This window comes from Protopterus annectens, chromosome 12.part0 (assembly GCF_019279795.1).
Source record: "Protopterus annectens isolate FY-2018-M chromosome 12.part0, PAN1.0, whole genome shotgun sequence".
In the NCBI taxonomy this organism is placed as follows: Eukaryota; Metazoa; Chordata; order Ceratodontiformes; family Protopteridae; genus Protopterus; species Protopterus annectens.
Window position 1 is genome coordinate 370,993,096 of NC_056746.1, and position 23,697 is coordinate 371,016,792.

Sequence of the window (23,697 nt, forward strand, 5' to 3'; positions counted from 1 at the left end):
CAATGACAGAGTCATATTTGTACCTGTTGTGGAATGACCTAAGTGCATGCATTATGTGGCAGATCCTGGCACCCGACTGGCAGCTGACAGTAACTTTCTCCTTATTCAACCTAGTAAGTGGGACATTAGTGTGCCTTACTATTGAGTCACCTATGACAAGTGTATTGGGTAAGTTGTTTTGCCTTATGGGCTTTGGTTGAGTGGCACACTGTTTATGTGAGCTATGTGTCTTCATGGTTTGTGCTGGGATGTGGTGGTTGTTTGCATTTCTGCCTCGGAGGTCTCTGTTGTTTGGGCAGATTTTCATTGAGAGCCTCTGCGAAAGTAGGTGTGTGTTTTGTGTTACTATGCGAGGGTTGTGGTGGTGTACATTCTGGAGGGCTATGTGTTGAATGTGGTTTGGTGCAGGTGTTAACTTTCTCCTCTTGACTGGCTAATCCAGTCTTGGCTGGAGAGTGCTTGGCTTCCAAATTGGCTATATATTTGCATCTCTCACAAGTCATAGTGTTGGGGAGTAAGAGGAGAGGGTTGTCTGTGTGCATGAGGCAGTTGCTACTTGCCCAAGTTCACCAGGTTGACAGGAGAAATCACAGGGAACTGACCTTTAGACATGCCTGGATATGTTCTCAATATATTAAATACTGAAACTGTTTTCTTACTTTCCTTTATGGAGAGTTTAATGCTGGCAGCAGTATATATGCTACAGTAAATGCTACAAAAAGTTCTGAGCAAGTGCTGGACTTAAACAGTATAGTTTGAGTGCAAAAAGATGAAAACTAGCAAGATCTAAGGGAAAATTAGAACAGTAGACTTTCTGGCACCGGTAATAGTTTACCCTAGCTTAGCGCTACTGCGCATTGCACAAACCCGCTCAAACATGGGTTTTTAAGGCAGAAAGTTAAAAGGGATAGAAAGCAGCCCCAAACGGCCAACAATGTATAATTTCAGAGCTGGAAACCACTACTCCAGTGATAGGCTGCTCAGTGCTTACCATTCCCATTGATAAGCAGAAAGACTTCCCTCTAACATAGCAAGATCTGGACAACTCAGAAACTCAAAATACAGTCCTGAAATCAGCAAATCTGCAATCCGGACTATTCTAGCAAGAAAAAATGGTGGGAAATGAGCAAACAGATAGAATTTTTTTTTTTTGGTGGGTTTTTTTGTAAACTGTCAGAAATACAGTTAAAACAACAGTAAATGCACTTTTAAAACAAAGAAAAGGCTACCGCACTTGAGTGTGTAGCCTACAACAGTAAATGCAGTTGAATTATCTTAAAATATGACTAAATAAAAGTGCAGTAAGCAATATGAGTTGGAAAAAGTAAAATGCAGTAGAAATAAATGCAGTAACTTCAAAAACGGCTAAATTAAAGTGTGGTAAGCAAATTCAAGCAAGAAAAAGCAAACGGAGGTACTTATAATCAAGCAAAGTCTCTCTTTCACTTTTCTGCCCCTGTAGTAGTCTGAAAGATGCCAAAACAGGATCCACTGAGCTAAAACACGTGCAAACATGGGTTTTTAAGGGAGAAAGTTAAAAGGGACAGAAAGCAGCCCCAAACAGCCAATAAGGTACAATTTCAGAGCTGGAAACCACTCCTTTAGCGATAGATACGCTGCTCAGTGCTTACCACTCCCACTGATAAGCAGAAAGACTTCCCTCTACCACAGCAAGGTCTGGACAACTCAAACTCAAAATACAGTCCTGAAATCAGCAAATCTGAAATCCGGACTATTCTACCAAGAGACAATGGTAGGAAACAAAACAAAAAAAAAACTGTCAGAAATACAGTATAAACAGTAAATTCACTTTTAAAACACAAAAAAGGCTACCACACTTGAGTGTGTAGCCTACAACAGTAAATGCAGTTGAATTATCTTAAAATATGACTAAAAGTGAAATGAAAGCACTGCTGCTATTATTTCTTTCACTTTTCTCACAATCAAACATCAGAGATATACACAGAAGGTGACACCATTTGGGAAAGGGGATGAAGACCCATGCTGCACGTGAAAGCACAGGGTCGTTACATGACCACAGTTGAACAAAAACGGTATGTTGGGGTTTAATGTATGCATCTAATAGTAGCAAGCTGAAATATGGCACAGTGGCTTTATTTCTTTCCTTTTCTTCTCAATGACACACAAGTACAAAGAATGTGGTATCACTTTTTTGGGGGGCAGTCTATGTAAGAACTAAAACTGCAGTTCCAGGAACAGTTATGAATATTACTGATATGGTTTGCTGGGAAGGGGAACAGTATCTGCAAAACAGCAACATGGCCATTAAATGTATGTGATTTATTCAGGGTCAAAGATGGTGTGCCCTCTTAAAAGGGCACATTCCACTGTGTCTAAGTGTGCGTGTTTCCGAGTGCGAGTGTGTGCATGTGTGTGTATCCGTGTTTTGTACCAGAGTATCTTATTAGAAATCTCCAATTTTTTTTTTTTTTGTACAGTGGACATCCCGCAGTGGTGGTGCTGCGGTAGCGTTGTCGCCTCACAGTAAGACGCTGTCCGGTACATAAAAATCAACTGCCAATCATTAGCGGACCTGAGTTCCGCTGTGGCGACCCCTAACCGGGAAAAGCCGAAAGACACAAACAAACATCCATCGAGGAACTGACACTCTATCTGTTATATACAGCTTGTAAGGCCAGAGTTTGAGGACTTTTTTTGTCCACCCCACCCCCCACCCCCCAAAAAAAATAACTTTGTTACCATTAATGGTACTGATGGGCAATAAGCCCATTCATTCCAGGTTAATGGAAGCCAGGCATTCCCAGGCTAAATGAGAGTCCTATGAGATCTAACAGAAAAAAAAACTGCAACAGGTCATCGATACACATGACGATTGCTTACTTCCTGACATGAATTAATGACCCTAGCCTACACATGCATATGTATGTATGTATATATATATATATATATATATATATATATATATATATATATATACCGTAGAATAAAATCTGATCAATATCTTAAGACTATTACTAGCAGAAAAAGGAAAAGAGTTACGATTCTCCTTAGCACAAGCACTAGGCTTTAAGCCCCATGTCCCATATCAACATGTATGGATATGGATAAATGAAATAGCACTGTTAATTTGAAACAGAGATGTGGTGTCATTCTTTGCTTTGTTATAACATTTTCAAATAAAATATAGATTTGTGCCTGGCTCTGTGGCATAAAAGGATGAAGCTCTAAGGCCTAGATGACTGGGGTTCAATTAGCAGCCCCAGCACCAGAAGACACAGTCACTTAAGGGAAGTGAAGGGTCATGGTCTTCTCTCCATTTCTAGGGGAGGGTGTGGTTAGCGGGTCTATATTATCTTATCGAAAACTGAATTCACCGAACTGAATGAACATCAGAAATGCAGTTCAGAGAATTCGCTCTTGTGGAGGGTTGTGCCCCCCACATCCCCTAATAATTATATATACCAACTCCAAGATCGCACTACAGTGAGGAAAGGGCAAATTTTCTAATCTTCATTGTACTGCGATCTCCCTATTAACAGTTCGCTGAACTGCATTTCCGATGTACATGCAGTTCACTGAACTGAATTTTCGATAAGATAACACAGACTCGTGGTTAGCATACACTTAAAAGCACACAGGGCAGTGTGACTTCCTTTGTGAAGACCACAGAAATCACAGCTCACACTGCAAAGATAACAGCAGGGCTGCTTGGTAAGACATGCTCCTTGTAGAAGTGGCAGTCACACCTTTCATGAACAGCCCACTGTACACTCCCATATACCTTGCTGAGTGTGTGCAATTACAGCCAGGGTGAAAACAGAAACTTCAAACCACGCCTAACAGCTGCCTTGATGACAAACTCTCTCAGCTGGTGAAGGACACAAATGGGCTGACTACCCTGAACAGGATTTGATGGCTGTCAAACAGAGCAAAATGTAGTCTAACCTGGGCATCAAACACTGTGAACATTTGTGACAACTTTTCAAGAGATAGTGGCTTGAAAAAAAAGTGAAGTTCATCTACCTTCAATGAAAAGTAATCTGGAATGCATCTTTTTTTTTTTTTAACTCTGGGATCCCCAAAAACAGTAATACCAAGGGAGAATTGGGATAGGATCAAAAAGGCAGCATCACAGTTTGACTGAAGAAGCAAGGAAATTTATGAGCACACTGAGAAGATGACGGGAAGCTGTGGCCTCTAAAGGTATTGACAGGAAAAGCAGTAGTGGTAGGGTGGTGAAAAATCTTTTCTGTAACACTATTACTATTCAGACAGATTCTGTCTGAATTTAGTAATAGCATTTTGGTTACCTAAATACAAAAGGAAGCTTTTTTTCCCTGCCGGTTTTTTTTTTTTTTTTTTTTTTTTTGGTAAGTTGATGCTGGCATCGACCACCTGTGTTTCAATGACTGTGCATTTTGATAAAATCAGCATAAAACGTTGCCATCTCACTCCACACAAGTTATAGGAGGACAACCGGATGTCTAATATTAACTGATGGTAGTGTGGGAATTCCTATGTATGTATCCTACAGCCTCCAGTTTCCTTTTGCTCTATACATTTTCAAATTGTCTGGCAATAAGGACAAGAAACAAGCAAGCAGTTCACTCCTAGAGCAATATAATCAAAGGATCTATCCCACTTTCATAGGAAATTTGTCAATTCGGATTATGTCCCAAGAAGAAAAAAGAGTGAGAGAGAGAGAATTGAAAGCAAAGGTACTAAAAGTCCTAGATGGTGTCACAAAGGGAAAAACATGGAAGCAAAACACTAAAATTCCAGAAATGTATGGTTCATAAAGGTAGACTTGCAGAAAAACAATAATTGACCAGCTAATATAATGCAAGTGTGCAGGCTTGGTTACGGATTTGCCTGATAGGTGGAATAAGGTATTTTTGTTTTTAGCATCATTCTGAATAATTTTTACACAATATGGATTGATGGTTTCTATATATAAATGCTAAGAGTTACCTAAGAAAAACAGAGTGCAGGATTGTTACACTCACAATGTTTCACAAAGTTTATGGGAGCAGATAAAATAAATGCTGAAAGGTATAGCTTATATAATCACCATAAGTGTTGGATACAATGACATGCAAACAGTTGGACCATTTGTTTGTAGGTTCTTAGTTTTCTATTCTTTCAGAGTCCAAACATTTACTTAAATTAAAAACAAATTTAACTTCAAAGAAAGTACTATATATCATTTACCTTTTTGAGGAGTTGACTGGAAAGGACTTTTCTTTAGCTTGCTTTTATTAAGCAGAGCTGCAGCATTCACCTTAAGTTTCCTTTTTCTTTTTCTCTTAGGCTTGTATTCTTCATCTTCCTCTGATTCAGAGTATGAAGCATCTACAGCTTCCTCATCAATAGGCAAAGGTGGTGCTGGCGTACTCTGGACAATGTAGAACCTCTCTTCAGGTAGGGGCTCAGCTGATACAAAGCTGTCTGTTGCAAGCTGCTCACTTCTTGCTTTCTCCTTTTCAAGTTGTCGATTTAACTCGCTGTCTTCAACAAAAATGTGTGCAATGTATTTTGTTGTCCGCTGACGACCTTCATCTTCCATAAGACCCTAATTTAAAACAGAAGTGGTTCACCAATAAAACATTTCTTTGGGTGTTTATGATTGAATTATCTAGTGTCACTCCTCCTCAAATTTTGATTAACCAGTCATGCAATACACTATTAGAAGACTGTATCAATAACATGTGTGCTGTCAAGCTGGTTAACTCCAGCAGACATTTTACTCAAGGCAATTTTTCACAAGCTACATTTATAAAAGTTACTAAAAAAAACACTAGTTCATGGATCATCTGTATTACTGCAAGATCTTCACAGAATGTTTTAACTGTGGAACATTCACTTCTCTAACAGGCATCTAAACAGTTCTACTGACAGACCTTCCTGCCATCCTCCACCTACATCAGACGACCAACAGCCATGTGCCTGTTAAAAAAAAAAAAAAAACATGGCAACACTTCTCTAGAGATAGCTCGCAATATGATATTCTAATAGGAATGATCCTGCAAAGCTGAATTACAAAGGATACTACTGCAAAGGGACAAATGAAGGGACTTGTCGCAGTGGGTGAGAACCACACATGTGCAACAACGTTTCAAACAACAAAGGAAAATAACGCATGTTGAGAAAGACTCATGGGGTCTGTTAATTGCCACAACTTAGACATCTAATATGAGGTATACATCTGTGTGAGGTACTCGTATATTATTTTTTTTCAAGACAGACTTTTGAAGCCAGTTGTTGTGTCTTTCGGCTTTTCCCGGTTAGGGGTCGCCACAGCGGAACTCAGGTCCGCTAATGACTGGCAGTAGATTTGTACATGCCGAGTTGCCGGCCCTGACACACAACCTTCAACGAAGGTACGTCCATTCACGCATGACTCCACACAGAAGACGCTCTAGCTGAGAATCGAACAGGACAACGTCTTACTGTAAGGCGACAACGCTACCGCAGCACCACCACCGCAGTAGACTTTTGAAGCCAGTAACAAAGCAAAAGACTAGAAGTAGCTATAGGGTGGAGGTGTGTTGACATGTGGCTACAAACAACTTGACTTTGACAGTTTGGAAAGCAGAGATAATGTTAAAATGAAATGAGCAATTTCTTGGTTCAGGAACGGAAACTGCAGTGACAAGTTTCCAAAGGTATGGAACAATGCCAATATAGAGAAAAATGCATACATGTAAAGTATGTGCAAAACAAGACAGAAAACGAAAAGGGCTACAGATTTTTAAGAAATGGAGTACGGGTTTAAGCCATCAGCTACAAGGGTTCCCATACTTGTAAATATTCTGAGCCACTGAGTGACTCTGTTGGTGATGAGTGTACAGAAACAGAAAAGAGATTTCACAGTGGGACACTGATGGAAGTTGGGGAATAGAAAGTAAAAAGGGTAGGAGTAACAACAGCAGCAGGCGTCCTCAAGTAGTCAAAAGCTCCACAGAGTCAATAAGGCTCTTCACATCTACATTTGCACAGCAGTGACAATTAAGACCACCATCATGGAAAAAAAACAGGTAAAGATGGGGACAATGTGACTAAGAAATGTAGGCTATAAAACAGTTCCAGGAAGAGAAGGTACAAGAGCAGATAAACTGCCTTACACAGTGTTAAATATATTTCGCAGCTGTGTCTGGCAGTTCACTTGGAAAACCATAGTCTTTCATCAGTAACTGAAATTGTTCCACAAGACCAAAGACCAGCAAAAATGACTGCCTTGCACAATGGCAAAGCTTCAAAACATAGTTCCTGCCATGGAGGATTATAGAAAGAGTCTGCCTGGCAGAGTGGTGGAATCTCGGAGTGCTAATTCTCTTGCACGTTGTGCCAATCCAGCCTGAAGTCGTTCTGGGAATGAGCTGTAACTTGGATGAACAAGGAAAGCCTTAGGAAGTAACAAATACAGATTTTAGTATGGTCTATGACAAGATAACAAATAGAAGTTAACAGAGAAACTAGAATGTATTCAGTGGAGCCTAGAAGAAATCAGGCAGGGAAATGGCTACCTGACTGGATGCATACATCTTCATGCTGATAAAATAGTTGTGTGTATTGGTCACAGACAGAAAGTCCAGACTCGTGAGAGATCTGTGGCAGTTTACATCATCAGCAAACAAGTGGAAAGTGTGATTTAATGTTTAAAAAAAAAAGTTGTGCACCTGGAAGCCAAAGACAATATACATTCTTCGATGCCAACCCTAAATAAGAAGAGAGAAGGAAAAGAATTTTAGGGTAATAACCACCAATCTAAATAATACTATGCAACAAGAAAAAAAAAGTGGCAAATTCCACTATGAAGCTGGAAAATAGTGCCAAATATCACTATGAAACTGGGATTCAAGGAGGAAAAGTGAATTCCATAGATTTTGAAATCATCCTTCTACAATCAGTAACAGAACAACAAAGACTACTACTAACAATTTATTTTATAATACTGTCTCTCTCTCTCTCTCAAAGGCTTTTGTACCCAAAGAATGGCGTACAGCAACAGTCGTACCACTCCACAAAGGTGGTGCCACAACTGACCCTGGGAACTATCGCCCTATAAGCTTGAGTAGCTTGGTCTGCTAAGCCATGGAATGCAATATCATGGAGCTCATTAACAGGTACATTGGGAACCTCCAGACACTGGACCCCACCCAGTTCGGCTTTGTTAAAGGCAGATCTTGCCTCCTGAACTTGGTTGACTTCTTCGAAACAGTCACCAAGGCCATAGATGAAGACAAGGTGGTCCACACAGCATATCTGGACCTCGCTAAGGCGTTCGACACCATCCCACACTCGGGAATCACAGACAAACTCACCAGCTTAAATATCAACCCCCATGTCACGAGATGGGTTGCCAACTGGCTCTCAGACAGAACCCACACGGTAAGAGTGGCAGGCGCCATGTCCGACTCTAAACCAGTCACAAGCAGAGTCCCACAGGGCTCAGTCTTGGGACCCCTCCTGTTCAGTATATATTTCTCCGAAGTACAGGCAAAGGCGGAGGGACTGTGGCTAACCAAGTTCGCAGATTACTGTAAATTGGGTACAATAATTGACTCTCCAGCTGACACAGACATCCTGCAAAAGGGTCTCACAGAGACAAACACCTGGTGTCAAAGTCACGGCCTCAAGCTAAATGCCAAAAAATGCATAGTAATCCCATTTGGGAAAAACAAAGTACCTACAAACTACCACACAGATGGGAATCCACTAAGTACAGAAGAAGTAATTAGGGACCTGGGTACCCAAGTAGATAGCATGCTCTCCTTTGAGAACCACATAGCCAAAACGGTCAGGAAATCCTTCTATGTGGCACACCTGATCACAAAGGGTTTCTCATCCAGATCCAAGAAGGTGATTGTGCCCCTTTACTTTTCACTCATTAGGCCCATAATAGAGTACAATGCCCCATTTGGGATGCACCTCACTAGACACCTGCAACAACTAGAAAGACCACAGAAGTACCTCACTAAGAGGATTAAGGGCCTTAAACAATTTCCCTATGAAGCACTACTAAAAAAGCTCCAGCTCTTCTCAGTCGCTTACCGTCTGCTCAGAGGTGACCTATGCCTGACCTATAGGGCCATGTCAAACCCTGAACTAATGGACATGCTTCACCTCAAAAAAACAAGATCCCTCAGAACCACTCGTTCTAGCAACTTTAACCTATGTACAACAATAAACAGGACATGCTGGAGGGATAGATTCCTGTCCCAGTGACTCCCCTCACTCTGGAATAGAATCCCAATCCATATTCGACAGAGCGCCTCTCTGACCCTCCAAGAGAAATCTTGATGAGTGGATGGGTAATCATAAGTTCTACTCTGTGATCACTTCAGGAGCCCTGTTGACAGAGGCTCAGGTTACTAATCTAATGGGGAGGCGAAAGCCATCACTCTGTGGCTAGGCTTATAAATGCCCATGGGCAGATAGCCTAGTACTTACCTATGAACCTATGAACTTACCCAGTCAAGGTAAGCTCTATACTCCTGCTAATGCTGCTGGGTGTAGCCCCATCTGCCTATCAGAGCAGAGGTAATGAGACAAAGGAGCTTTCTTCATAAGCATGTGAATCCTAGGCTTTTCTCCACCTGTACAATGTAATCAGACTTCAACAGATAAACACTTCCTTGTATTCACAAACCAACTGCTATGAAAGGTCCTGACATGTTGTAAAAAAACTCTGTAGCTTGTCAATTCCATGGCTTGTGTAAGGAGTCAAATAAGCAAAAGATAGGGCCCCCCCGTCCATGATGTAATAAAATATTGTCGTGTAAGAACTTACCATAACCTTAGATGTCCTTCTCTTCTACATGCTACTGTATTCATGACATCAAGGAGTTTGCCTCTGGTGAACTCTCGTACATCTGGCCATTATACAAAAGTTAGATGCTACCGCTAGGGTGCGTGGAACTTCCCGTGTCTCTCCCTGCGTATATTGGTCGTAAACGAATGTCCGATATAAAGCAGACATCAGCACGCACCCTCCTCAGAACTGACTGCCGCCAGAATCCACTACTACCGAGTGAGTACTCCAGGAGTTAGGCAAGTATGAGGGGGAAGGCTGGGTGGGAAACTATAGAGCAACATATTTATTTATTTATTTTACATATGCTGACTGGGAGTGTCTCTCTGAGCAAAAGACCTTTTTCAGCAAAGGCCCAGGGAGAAAAGCTCCATGAATATAATATAAGAAAATTTAACAACAGAAATTAGATATTCAATATAAGAGAAAGAGTAAACCAGGATTTTTTTAGGTATAAAATCATCATTACAATTCAATATTAGAGAAAAAGAATAATACAAGCATTATTTGGGTATACGATCATCTAAAACAATAACCGTCAAGTTATATCATATGTAAGCATTATTGGGCTGCATACAGCATAGTAAAGGGGTCAGACTGAATAGTAAAGGAAAGTAGGTGGAGTAAGACTCTAAGTTGGTTACTTTGAAGCTAAGAAGGGAGAATTTTGGCCAGGGAGGGTATGAGCAGTGGCAGGACGAGTGTTTTTTAAAGTAATCTTTGGTGGCGATTTTGAATTTTTTAGGGTTTGTCAGATTTCTTATTTCTAGAGAGACAATGTTCCATGCAACAGAAGGGTGACAACTATATAAGCTGGTGCCAGTTTTTGGTTTGTGATCATTTAGTAGGTCTTGGGTTATGCTTCTGAAATGTCTGGTAGGAGAGTAATGTGACATGAGAGATGATAGAGCTGGGCAGAAAGACGGTTGATCTACAATGGAGTGAATCATTTGTAGTTGAGATTGGAGTAGCAGGTGATGTAGTTCAGGCCACTTCAGGAATTTAAGGGAGAGGCCGTGGTGAGATTTATATGGGTATTGAGCTGTGAATCTGGCTACCTTGTGATAGGTGATTTCTAGTTTGGAGAGTAGAGATGAGTTTAGATTAGTAAGCATTTGGGAGCAGTAAGTTAGACAAGGAAAAAGATAGTTATGAGTTAGTATGTCTAGCTTCAGTGGTGAGGAATCTGCTATTTCTATACAGAATTCCTAGCTTCTGATGGGTTTTCCTGATGCAATTGTTAATATGCAGATAAAATTTTAGTTGGTCATCTATGATGATGCCAAGCAGTTTTGTGTTGGCATCAACTTCAATAGGAGTGTTAAGGATGTTATGGTAAAGGAGGATTTGATGTGGTTAGCAGATTTAGGGAGGAAGAGAAGCCGTTTTGTTTTTGAGGGTTAAGGATGAGCTGATGTTTTTTGAGCCATGTCTCAACAGAGTTGAAAGATGGCTGGGTAGTAGATAGGAGTTGAGAGGGAGAGTTTGCAATAGTGATGATTGTACAGTCATCTGCATATTGGACAATGGTGGACAGAGGACAAGAGGAGTAGAATAAGTTGGCAAAGATATTAAAAACTAGAGGACCAAATATGGATCCTTGGGGAACATCAGTTTTTACATGCAGGGGGGAAGAAAGTGCTGAGTCCCATCTGACCTATTGCTGTTTGTCAGTGAGATAGCTGGAGAACCATGCTACTGTATCAGAAGTGAAGTAAAGGTCAGTGAGTCTGTTTAGTAATACGGAGTGTGAGATAGTGTCAAAGGCCTTATGAGAGGTCAAGGAATAGGCAGGATATGAGTCTATGATAGTCTTTGGCTAGAGACAGAGTATTGAGAAAGGATAGGAGAGCAGTGGTGGTACTATGCTTAGGACGGAAACCATGCTGAGTAGGAGTGAGAAGTTCTTGTAGAAGATAATGCATTGCTTGTTTGTGTATACATTTCTCGAGTATTTTTGAGAGGAGACAGTATAGCAATAGGTCTGAAATTAGATATTTCTGTAAAGTTGCCAGCTTTGTGGATCGGAAGAGTAAAGAACTGTTTCCAGATAGTTGGAACTTTAGATTCAGAGATGGAGCAGTTGATAAGGATAGATACAGGAACAGCCAGGGAATGTGCAGCAGTCTGGAGAAAGTATAAAGGGATACGAACAGCTGATTCAGAGCATGGCTTGAGTTTAGAGAGTAGACCTTCAATATAGGTAGTAGGAACAGGTTTGAGAGAGAAGGAGTTTGTCAGGTCAGCAGTTGGGGGTGGTTCAGGGAGGTTAGAGGAGTTGTGGTTAGAGGGGGTGCTGTTAGATAATTTGGAAATAGATTCAATAAAGTAAGTGTTAAAAGTATTGGCAGTCTCATCAGGACATGGGTTTGGTGAGGTTGGGTTACCAGGGTGTAGTATCTGGTTAATAGCATTCCAGAATGTTTTTGGATCTGATTTTAATGTCGTTGGGGGATTATAGTATAAGCATTTTTGTCACTGTCAATGTGTTTAGAAGAGAAGGACATCAAAAGTTATGTTAAGTTCTTACAAAACAATATTATGTCCTTTTATTCATATGCTGGTGTATCCAATAACACAACGGAGAGTGCAACAGCTCTTGTCCTACGAAAAGGGTGGAGGACCAGAAGCACTTTCCACAAACCCATGAAGGATGGCTCTGGCAAATCCTGCTCTGGCTCTAGAAACAATGTACAATTTGTAGTGCTTAGTGAATGTGTGTACAGAGGACCATGTAGCTGCTTCGAGAATAGCAGCTGTGTCCAAACCCTTAAAAAATGCCCCTGACGAGGACACTGCCCTTGTGGAGTGCGCCTTTACTGGAGAGGAGAGCTTTCTGCCATGGGTTACGTAACAGAAAGAGATGGTTTTAGACATCCAAGAAAATATGGTTTGCTTGGAAACAGGGTGTCCTAGAGCTCTTGGGTGGTATGAGATGAAGAGCTTGTCTGATTTGCAGATGGGTTTGGTCTTAGCCAAATAATATCTGAGTTGTCTGTGTACATCTAAGGAGGGAAGTATCCTTTCTGCCGGGTTTTGTGGAGAGGGGAAAAAGGTTGGCAGGTTGATGGCCTGGTTCAAGGACAGTTCATTGACAACTTTTGGCATGAAGGTTGGGTTGATATGCAAACATACCTGTCCTTGTGGAAGACAATAAAAGGGGGAGAGGCCATAAAGGCTTAAAGTTCTGAAACCTTTCTGGCTGAAGTGATGGCCAACAAGAGTATAGTTTTACAAGTGCAGTGTTGGAGGGAGCAGTCTTTGGCTGGTTCAAAGGGTGGGACTGTCAATTTTTCCAGAACAAAATTTACATCCCAAGGAGGGGGAACGGGCTTCCTTGGGGGCCTGAGATGTAGTGTCCCTTAAAGGAAAAGCTTGACTTCTAACCTGGAAGCCAAAGGTGGTACCAGTGGCAGGGATGCTGATATGGCAGACAAAGGTGTTTTAATGGAGGAGTATGACAGTTCAGACTTCAAGACCACTGGGGGTTCTGCAGTCAGTGGTTGTAAGTTGTTTTTCTAACACCAAACAGAAAATCTCTTCCACTTAGACAGGTAAGATTTCCTGGTCTCCAGCAAAAGCTGAAGCATGTCCTCAGTGTATAAGTGCTTGAAGGGAATCAGTGCCCTCTCACCCACAGTGTAAGGCTCAGAGTGGACAGTTGGGGGTGTAACAGTGTTCCCGTCTCCTGTGTGAACAGGTCCATTCGGTGGGGTAATTTGTGGTGACTACCCTTGGTTAGATGCAGTAATGGAGGAGCTAATGCTGCCTTGGCCAATAGGGAGTTACCAGCAAGATTTGAGGCTGTTCCTTCTGAATTTTCAGAAGGACTCTTTGTATGAGAGGGAAGGGGTGATGCATAAGTGTACATCTTCTTCCAGGGAACTGAAAGAGCATCCACCTTCCACGCTTCTAGGTGTGGTGCCCTGGAGCAGAAGGTTGGGAGCTGTCTGTTCATGGGGAAGGCAAAAAGATCCACATCTGGGATACCCAATCGATGGACTAGGTCCAGAAATACATCCCTTCTTAGCATTCTCTCATGAGACAGGGTCATAGTCCTGCTTAATGAATCTGCCATCACATTGCCTGCAGAAGGGATGTATACTGCTTGGAGGATGGTGTGTCTTTCCAGAGCGATTTCCCATCCTGCAGGACCAGCCTGAACAGGAGGTAGGACCTTGTCCTCCCCTGATTGTTGATGTATCACAGCACAGTGGTATTTGACTGTGTACCACCTCAGAGTGCCTGGAAGAAGCTGATCTTTGAAGACTAGTAAGGCTAATATCAAGGCTCTCATTTCCTTGATATTGATGTGGTCTTTCTATTGAGTGAGAGTCCATGAGTTTCCTCACTCTCCATTCTCTTAAGGTTGCACCCCATCTGGTGTCTGATGAGGTCCTATTTGGGGGGCAGGTGTTGTAAGGGCAGGCCTGGGTTTGCCTGAATTTGGGTTATCCACCAATTCAGTTCCCTGGCAAGGGATGGTAGCATGGGGACCATGAACTCTAGGGGATGTAGATGTTGCTTCCAGATTGTTTGCAAGTACCATTGGAACTTCCAGGCCGTCATTTTCCCTGTCAGAATCAGATATCCCAGGAACACCTGATCATGTGTGGGTACTAAAGATGATTTTTTGAGATTTATTGTAAATCCCAGATCTGTCAAGAGGGAGATGGTGAAGTCCAGGTGCTGTAGGGCCATCGTACTTTATGTACCCTGAATGAGGATATAGTCGAGGCAGGGGAAAAGTTGTAGTCCCTTTGTCATGACAAAGGCCATGACTGTAGCCAGACATTTTGTAAATACTCTTGGGGCCATAGAGAGACCAAATGGTAAAACACAGAAATGAAAGCATGCAGATTCCACTGAGAAGCAGAGGAATTTTCAGAAGAGGGGATAGACTGGGATGTGTAAGTAGGGATCCAAGGGCACTAAGAAAGCCTGGGGAAGGATCAGGGGCAAAAGGGTAGGTACAGCACCCGAAAGGAGGGAACCTGAAGGAAGGTGTTGAGATGTGATAGATCCAGGATTGGCCTCCAGGGACCTTCTTTTCTGGAGACCAGGAAAATTCTGAAATAAAATCCTTTCCTCTTGTATGAGAAGGGACTTCTTGAATTGTTCTCTGAGCGAGAAGTTCCTGCAGGACTGGTGGGAAGAAGGGTAGTTGGTCTCAAGGGGGTTGAAGAATGCCTTTAGGAGTGGGTTTGGCCTCCCAAGTCATGAAGTATCCCGTTTTATTACAGATCGGACCCTAGAGTCCTGGGTAACCTGATTCCAAGCTGGGAGGGATAGTGAGAGAAGCATGGAAAGAGGGGTGTCTGGGTGAAGTGTCTGGTAGTCACAGGCTACCAGGTTTACCCTAAAAGGGCTGTTTGGAAGTAGGAGTGAAAGGAACAGAACTGGAAGGGGGCTGTTTCCTGTGGTCCTTTTTGGTTTTAGCTAGCATTTTCCTAGCTGAGGTTCTCACAAAGGAGGTTTTGGCAGGGTAGTTCCTTTATACACATGGAACTGGGGAGACAAAAATATGTCTCAAATCCTGCAGTTCCTTGCCTTTGTCTGGAGGACCTTGAAGAGGTCAGCAGCAGCTGTACAAAACAAGCCTTTATTGTTTAGGGGTGCATCCAGGAGTTTAGACTTGATGTCATCAGAGAGGGGTTGCAATCTAAGCCAAGAGTACCTCCTGATGACAGATCCAGAGGTGGCCGCCCTGGATGAGGCATCTACAGCATCATAACTGCACTTGACAGCGTGTTTGGTTACTTGAGTGCAGGAATTCAAAAGAATGGACATTTTAACCTTGGCTGAGGGGTCAGGGAGCTCCCCAAATTGTTTGACAATATCTGCCATCAGAACCAAAGAATATTTGGCCATGTGTGGCTGGTAGTTGATGGCTTTACTGCTCAAGTGGAAGAGGTGTATACTTTTTTCCCCAGATGCTCCATCAGTCTGCTCTCTATCTGAGTGCAGTAGGGAGGTGGAGGGAAGTAACTTCAAAGTTTTGTCAGTAGCCACAGTGATAACTGAAGGGTCTGCGGATGGGGCTTTCTACAGGAATTTAGCCTTGTCAGGGACCTTGTAGAATCTATCTGGGTGTTTGGGTGCAGGGGGCTGTGAATCAGAGTTTTCTGAAGATGCCAGGAGGGCATTCAGGGAAGCAGGGTGTACAGGGGAGGTACAGCAGAGGGGCTAGGAGACTCCAATTGAAGTAGTTCATAACATCTCTTTTGGGTCTCAGTGACCTAACTGCTGTCCTGCTTGAAGAAATTTTGCATTTGTGTAATAGTCATCCCAAAGGTGAAGTCCTCTCCTGGGGGGAGTCTATGCCACTGGACTCCTCCTCTGGGGAGGCATATCCCAGCGGGGAAGCAATTTGAGAAGAAAAAGTGAGGGATTCATCATCTGATGAATCCTCTTCCCCAGAATAGATGTCGGGAGCAGGTTTACCTTTAGGGATAGAATCTGAAGGGGTTTGGACCATTGCCGGGGCCTGACGTAAGGCCAGGAAGGCATTTAGAAGGCCTGTCAATCTGGAGACTGTTCGACGGTAGAGGGTGTTGAAGGATGAGCAATGTGTTCTGCCTTTTCTTTTCTCTTTTTATGCGACTCTGATGCCGAAGAATCGGAGATACGGTAAAGAGTAGGAGGGTCGGGCGGCACTCCACAATATCTGTGGCTATATTTTCTCCAACTGCAATCTGAGACACCCCACCCGGTCCATCTGAAATTATGAGCTTAGGTCCCCCCTCGGCGACCAAATCGGACACCTGCGATTACCTCTGGGAAAAGACCAGGGCTACTTATTTCACTGTAAGAGAGTGATGATAAAAACAAGTTTTTATAAGTTTTAACAATTTTCACACTCTTACAATTGACAACGATACATTTTAAACAAGCGATATTGACGTACAATGTTTTATGTACAATACTCATGGAGGTCACAATAATTTTAATGTTTTATTTTATTCACTTTCTCATCTGCAGTCCCCATTCTGGCTACTATTGGTGTCTGTCCAACCAATTGCATACATTTTTAAGGTTATTTAATCAGTTCAACTGCACTTTTTATACATTCTGATGAAGTTCCCACTGTGAGGGATGAAAGCGCTCAATATTGTGCGTCTCATTTATAAAGTGGGAATTATCGTTGCTAACCCTGGTTGATGCATTCTTTTGTGTTTATTGGTTTGGTTTTCAGTACACGCGTTGAACCTTCTTTTACTGGCTAACTATATGGCTATCTTTAATGCTTCAAGAAGTACTGATAGGATAAGGCATCATAAACATCTGCCTAGGTTACACACTTTGTAGCTAGATTCTGTGCACCATACTGTGCACCCCTTATGAAAATATTTGGGCTACTGCTGCATGTGTGTGGAAGTGATTGAGTATAGGATAAGAAATCTGAAGTACACAGGGATAAAACTCTGACCAAAACCCATATGACCTGGGATCAAAATGCAGCCCAGATGCTGGAGAAGTCAATGGGAGGATGTGGAAGTGAAAGGTTGAGAAAAGTTCATGCTTTCCTGGGAAAGAGAAAGGTGGTCTTGTCTACTACACATGAAGCAATTATTGGAGAGAGTGGTGTACTGCACCTAGTGTATGGGCTAGGGATGTGTCTTGTTCCTGTCAAGTTGTGTCATGCATCAATAAGGAACCAGTTTTCATGCAGCATGTGTGATAATCTGTACATTCAAAGGGGAAGCACAGCAGGCCCTTGCACCTGTTAAAATGCACATCAGTCACCAAGAAAAGTTCATAATCAGAAAATGGAAAAACACCACATGGCTGCCTAGATGATGGTCATGATGAAACCAGCTCTCAGCCTATATGGAGGTCATGTTCCAACCAGCTCCCAGCCTAGTGATAGGGAACAAATGCAGATATCAGAAGTGGGGATTACACAATTACAGACACAGAGACACTAACACATCCATGCTTGTGAGTCACAACCCACTGCTATAGTGACTCCATGAACAGCAGCTAACATCCAAGTATGGAACAGAAGTAGATCATACTTTCTTCCATATCATGGATGTACCACAGGAACAATTATAAGAATTTAAAGTCACCAGTCAGCCTAATGCACGTCTTTAGGGGATGAAAGGAAATAGGGATACCCATTAAAAAAACATTAAAATACAGTACAGGGATGGCATGCAGACTATTTCATAAGATTTAATTTAAGTTGCTTTATGTGAAAAGTGCTTTTCTTCATAAACTACAATAAATTATGTCAGTGCTTTTCTACAACTTAACGTAGCTATGTAAACTTGATCTAATCTTTTTTTCTGCAAAAAAGTCTTCATCAGTGCTTCGTTGCAATACGTTCCCACTGCAGAAATCACCCTTCGTATTGGATTTTCTGTATACTCCTATAGTTAAGCCGCTGCAATGCCTATAACACTAACACTAAAATGTACACTTTTAATACATACAAAAGATCCAAATTTTCCCAACGACAATGGCAATCTTAATGTAGTCCTAATGCAACATAGATCAAATCTGAGGACTAGCACATTCTAGCCACAACGCAGTAATTTCAGATAGTCACTGCTGTCACTGACATTGTTGTACAATTCTGACACCATTCCATAACTGTTTATAAAATTTATACAACATAATTCCAAATACATACTTCATTGACATGAACAAGTATCATTTAATAGGGTTCTCATTAATAAAGTGCAAAGTTTTGTAAATAAAGCTTTAACATACATCTACTGCAAGAATGCAAAAAAAAAAAAGCCTCAAAAGCAAAGTGGGTAAATCAACCCTGTTGAAACACAAACTTGCTAAAATCTTGATTGACATAAAATTACATTTTTTTTTGAGGTGCAATATCTCCATATGCAACCTCACATAACCCTTATTTTAACTGATAGCTGCACAACAAAAGGGAAAATAGCTACACCCCTAAACAATGGAGAAATGGTTTGCACAGCTACAATCACACAATGGATCCAACTAATATAAAATGATTCTGGAAATGCAGTTTTTGGAAATTGGAATCAGAGAAATAAGATTCCACCAGTTACACTTCATTGAACAGGACTCACAGTATGCATAATGTTTCATAACTATTTTAAACTAAAGCTACATCTAGGCCAAGTATGTCATGGATTATTTACATCAAACTGAAAGTTTGTGAACATATTCAAAGACATCCGGATTAAATACAATCAGTTCACTTTACCACTTTCAGTTTTTGAACAGTTCATATATACCTCTTCGTTTCTTCAACAGTTTTCTACAGCTAGGAAAATTTTAACAGGACCTATTTACTAAAAACATCTAATCTTCCATATGGGACAGTTCTTGCTACACTACAGCTTTAAATGGATTCTTGGCTGTCACTGTTCTCAGTGGTTGCGACATTTCTAATTGATCCTGATTATTAGTATTTTGGCTTTGGAATTACCAAACATGATGACTCTCAAAACGACTTGAGCTCATCTTTCACAGCTGTTGAGGGGGACTGGTGTCACTCAGATAGCTGCGAGGGTTGTTTCCATCCTCGCCAGCATCCAGGCAATGAAGATAACTGATTTTATGACTTAACCCTTTCCTCAGGCAGGGAGAGAAGTAACCCGCATCACCGCAGGAACCATTACACATTGCTATGCAAGTGCATTGTCCCATACACTTGTGTGATGAAGGTTACCACTAACTGGTTGGTGGTTTAGTGTCACACATGAAGGCCCCAGGTCATGGACCCACTTTTTTCCTATAAACAACTATAGTCCATGGCCTGCTCCAACCTCTGCCCCCAGGATATGCACTTCCTTTCTCCCTGTTGGCTTAATCAAGTGTGTGAGCCACTAACAGAACTCTGGTCACCTGGGCCACAGTTCGGTCTTTAACCCTCTATGCCACTGGACTAGTTTTTGATTTTGACTTTGACATTTCTTTCTTATGCAATGTCCAAAATTCACCCTAAAGACATTTCCATCCTCCTCCCAAACAACACAGGATCTTAGGTTACTTTATCAACAACTTCAGCTTCATACTGCGAACATTTCTATGTCTTCTGTATTCCTACCATCTCCAGTCTGTATGTCTGATGGTATCTTGAAGTTTCTATCATAGCAGTGCTTCTTTCTCTGATGATTTCTTTCAGATGATTCTTTGCCTCTGATTTAACTTTTGGGCATCAGCACTGTAGATTAAATAGTTTTTCAACCTTCTGCCAATTAAAAGTTGAGATGGGGAGTTAACAGCAGCCCTGAAAAGTAGTATTTCTGCATCCCAACACCAAGAGATGAAAACACCACAGCGACTGCAACTGCTCTTTACCTTGAAACTTTGCATTGCGGACATGGACTGGACATTATATCTGAATTCTTACCATGCACAAATCTTTTCAGATCTCAATTTTTGTACTCCAAACCACTACCAGGCATAACAAAAATCAGATATTTTCTGTCTTGAGAGTATACATTACAATAATCATACCAAACTTGTGTCTACTGGTCAGATTACTTAAGGGAACTTGACATAATAATTCTCATACAGACAGATGGCTACTATGACTGAGGACAAATCTGTGCCCACTTCACTTCTTTCACTTACACAACAACCTTGCAGAGTAGTATTTCATCTCCTGAATTGTTATATGAACTACCTTTGGCACAACTTTCTGCTACGTGTTTTCGATTTTTCTGCAATGCATTACATCTCTTTCTTTAAATGTTACCATTCTCAGAAGTGATCTGTGTATCATATGAAGCATCTGTTCTTACTGACTTGGAACTATTCTATCAGCTTTAAACAGGAGCTCTAGATATAGTTTACGTCTTCATTGAAAGAAAGACAAGACTCATGTTTCCCTCAACTCTTTCAACGCAACCTATTTCAGTAACTGCATACTGAGAAGACACTCAGTACACCTCCAAAATTATTCTTCCTTTTCTTCTGCCAGTTATTGGTAAATGCAATATTACCCAAGAAAGAAACTTCAAGCCCTTGTTCTAGCAATTTTCTGTGTTTCTCTGGTAAATATCCACACAGCATATCTGCTATCTGTATGTCCTAATCAAGTCTGTATTTCACTTTCAAAAGCATCCTTCCACATATTACATACTATCCTTTGCAATTTCAAAAGGGTCATTGGCAAAGACATTCTGAATATGGATTGCAAAGGTCTGCAGTCTGTTTCCATCCGAACTTCTTTAGTTCTATACCAAAAGCCCCTACACTTTAAAAGTAACTTTAGACAAAATCTTAGACACAACACCCATGCCTAGATTAAATTCAACATTCTGCTTACTAATTCTCAGCAATTCATTCCAATGGTGTTATTCTGCTGTTTCATCAATGCTCCTGAGCCATTTTTCAGACTTCACTGCTGGATCTAATCTTTTCAATTCCACAGTACCCACAAAGATGGGTCATTTTCAAGTTTATGTTCAACAAACATGCAAATTATTCTGAAAAAACACTGACCTTTCTTTTAACCGTATATGCAAAATGTTCTATTCTATCACTAGTCGCTTGACGTCACAGATAACATTTATTCACTCACTATTTTCTTTGCAATACACACGCAAAACACAATCACTGCAAGTACGAAACAACAAGCTTTACAATAGCACTACCTAGACTCCTATGACTAGTCATTACTCAATGTCAGGCTTAAAGCTAGAACGCATACAATTTTTCACTTTAGAAAATGAAATTGTGAAGGTTACGATATAAAGACGGAGAAAATGTACAGTGAATACCATACTTTGGAATCCATTTTATTTCAAGATTTCTTCGGACGGTTTTAGTCTGTTTTTGATCATCTATTTTGTGCCAGAAGGAATATCATCGACATGAAGAGTGCCAGCACAGAAAATTCCAATGTGGAAGCTCAGAACGTGTGCCTAATACGGAAAGGCACAGATAAGGGGTCAGCAGATTTTTAGTTAACAAAAATAATGCAAAGGTGCTCAGTTTTACTTGGTCAGTGGTTATATCTTAACGGACATAATATATTCTGCCTAGATGTAAAAATAATAATAAAAAAAAAAAACAGTTTCTTGCGTTCAGGGAGACCAGACCTTGACTGCCTAGTCTCCCACATAAATGTGTTCTTTGCAATAAACAAGACTATTCTTCTCTGCTGAAAGTACAGTTTTGTACCTACCATAAATGTAGATGTTCGAAGATCCACATTGCTGCAGTCCTTACATATGGGTAGTCCGCTGTCCTCGGTCGGCCCGAATACCAAAGTATTAGGCTGACGTCGGTCATGGGCGCTCAGATCTGACATCAGAGCATCAGGGTATAAAAGCGCATGACCGACGTCATATCCTCAGTCTTTTCTTGCCCCAGATGTCAGAAGGCCCTAAAAAGAAAGGCCACAGCCCAAAAACAGGATACCTCCCAAAAACATGCCCAACAACAACTATCACCCAAACCATATAACCATGCCAAACTACAGAGGGGAAGGAGGGAGGGTAAATTGGACTGCAGCAATGTGGATCTTCGAACATCTACATTTATGGTAGGTACAAAGCTGTACTATGTTCTTCATCTCACATTGCTGCAGTCCTTACATATGGGTAGAATCCCAAAGCAGAGGTAAAGGGAGGATGGCAAAATCATAAAGCATTAGGGGCTGCTAAAATGCCCTGTAATACTGCAGCGGCAAATCCAGCCCTAGACTTAGAATAAAGAGGAAGGTGGTAATGCTTGGAAAAAGTATGTACTGAACTCCAAGTGGCTGCTTCCAAAATATCTTTGTAGCTACCCCCCTTAGAAAGGCAGTAGAAGTGGCAGTAGCTCTAGTGGAATGAGGTCTGATTCCAGCCGGAATCTCCTTACCATGATGGGAATAACAGAAAGAAATACAAAACCCAATCCATTTAGAAATAGTTTGTTTTGAAACAGGTTTTCCCTGAGAACCCAAAGCAAAAGAAACAAACAACTGCTGAGACTGCCTGAACCCCTTGGTTCTGCTCAAATAATAACGCAACTGCCTGTGAATATCCAAAGTATGCAAAATCTTCTCCCTTTAATTTGAGGGTTTGCATAAAAAGTAGGCAAATGAATAGTTTGGTTCAAGGCCACACTAGAAACCACTTTAGGCATAAAGGAAGGATTAGTACGCAAAGATACCCTATCCTTATGAAAAATCAGGAAAGGTTCCACTGCCATAAGGGCCTGTAATTCAGAAACCCTTCTTGCAGAGGTAATGGCCAACAAAAAGCAGTCTTCCATGATAAATACTTTAACTCGGCAGTAGCTGCAGGCTCAAAAGGTTGTAGAGTAAGCTTTTCCAACACAAAATTGAGATCCCAAGCAGGAGTAGGAGCTCTACGTGGGGGTCTTATGTTCTTTGCCCCTCTAAGAAATTGCTTAAACAAAGGATGGGAAAATAAAGGAGGGTCACAGTCATAGTGAGCAGAAATGGCTGCAGCATGAACCTTTATCGAGGAGAAAGACAAACCCTTGTCCAATAACTCAGTAAGATATTGAAGAGAAACACTTAAATCAGGCTTGGAAACATCAAAGTCCTTCGCTTTGCTCCAAATAAAAAGCCTCCTCCATTTATCAGCGTAAACTTTCCTTGTACTAGGCCTTCTGGCCTCCAAAATAACATTCAAAACTTGTTGTGGAAGCTGAGACCCTCCAGGGTCTAAAACAGAATATGCCAGGCTGTGAGATGCAGAGACTGAATCTTGACATTGAGGAAGTGATTGCCCTCCTGAGACAAAAAGATCACGGAATCAAAGGCAGAGGCGATGGAGGCTCCAGTGCCAAACTCCTGAGTAGTGGGTACCAGTGCTGTCGAGGCCAATCCGACGCTATCAGAATCATGGATGGCTTGTCTATTCTGGCCTTCAGGAGTACCTTGGGAATGAGAGGCAGAGGTGGAAAGGCATAGACATGAAGATTGCTCCAACTGAATGATA

General features: G+C 41.5%; 1 protein-coding gene across 1 annotated transcript in view; it reads right to left on the reverse strand.

The window, feature by feature from the left end:
* GTF3C1 (general transcription factor IIIC subunit 1) overlaps positions 1–23,697 on the reverse strand; it is a gene marked incomplete in the record, with an annotated part of 1,808,906 nt that overhangs the window by 1,404,443 nt on the left and 380,766 nt on the right. Inside the window, 1 exon segment of the mRNA XM_044089472.1 lies at positions 5,194–5,554. Coding sequence (XP_043945407.1) covers positions 5,194–5,554 — 361 coding nt within the window.